At 56.5% G+C, this 671-nt stretch overlaps 1 protein-coding gene across 1 annotated transcript in view; it reads left to right on the forward strand.

Annotated features, from left to right (window-relative positions):
* The first annotated feature begins 261 nt into the window (after positions 1-261).
* SIM2 (single-minded family bHLH transcription factor 2) overlaps positions 262-671 on the forward strand; it is a 56,582-nt gene continuing 56,172 nt past the window's right edge. Inside the window, exon 1 of the mRNA XM_009891320.1 lies at positions 262-436. Coding sequence (XP_009889622.1) covers positions 262-436 — 175 coding nt within the window. The remainder of the gene's footprint in view (positions 437-671) is intronic.

Consider the following 671-nt stretch of genomic DNA (forward strand, 5'->3'; position numbering starts at 1 on the left):
GATCGCCTCCCCCCTCCTCGCACCATTTCTGTGGTGTTGTTTTTGTTTGGTTGGTTTGGCTTTTTTTTCCCTCCCCTTTTCCCCCTTTTTTTCGACCCTTTTTATTTTTTATTTTTTAATTATTTTATTTGATTTGGGTGAATTCCCTCCCTTCCTTCCTTAAACGAAAATACTAACTCTGAAGCCGAAATCCATGCCCCCTGCAATTCGGAAGAACCGGGTCTAATATGCCAGTGTCATCTTCGCCTTGCAGTAGTCGCGATGAAGGAAAAATCCAAGAACGCGGCAAAGACTAGACGGGAAAAAGAAAATGGAGAATTCTACGAACTGGCCAAACTCCTGCCCCTGCCCTCGGCCATCACCTCCCAGCTGGACAAGGCGTCCATCATCCGCCTCACCACCAGCTACCTGAAAATGCGAGCCGTCTTCCCCGAAGGTAACCACCCCGGGGCTCCCCGGGAGGGACCGTCCGCCCCCCGCCCGGCCCGCACAGGAGGGACGGGGCGGCACTGCGACCCGAAAGGTGGGGGTGGTGGTGGGGCACATACCCCGAGACGAGCCCGCATCGCCTCTACGTCTTGGGAGGAAGGGGGGGAGGGGGTGGGGGTGTTTGCAGGGGTCCCAGCCCCGGGTGGCAAACGAGGGGCGAGCCGCCGGGTGTGAAAAGTAGT

This window comes from Charadrius vociferus, unplaced genomic scaffold, assembly GCF_000708025.1.
Source record: "Charadrius vociferus isolate BGI_N301 unplaced genomic scaffold, ASM70802v2 scaffold298, whole genome shotgun sequence".
Classification (NCBI taxonomy): domain Eukaryota; kingdom Metazoa; phylum Chordata; class Aves; order Charadriiformes; family Charadriidae; genus Charadrius; species Charadrius vociferus.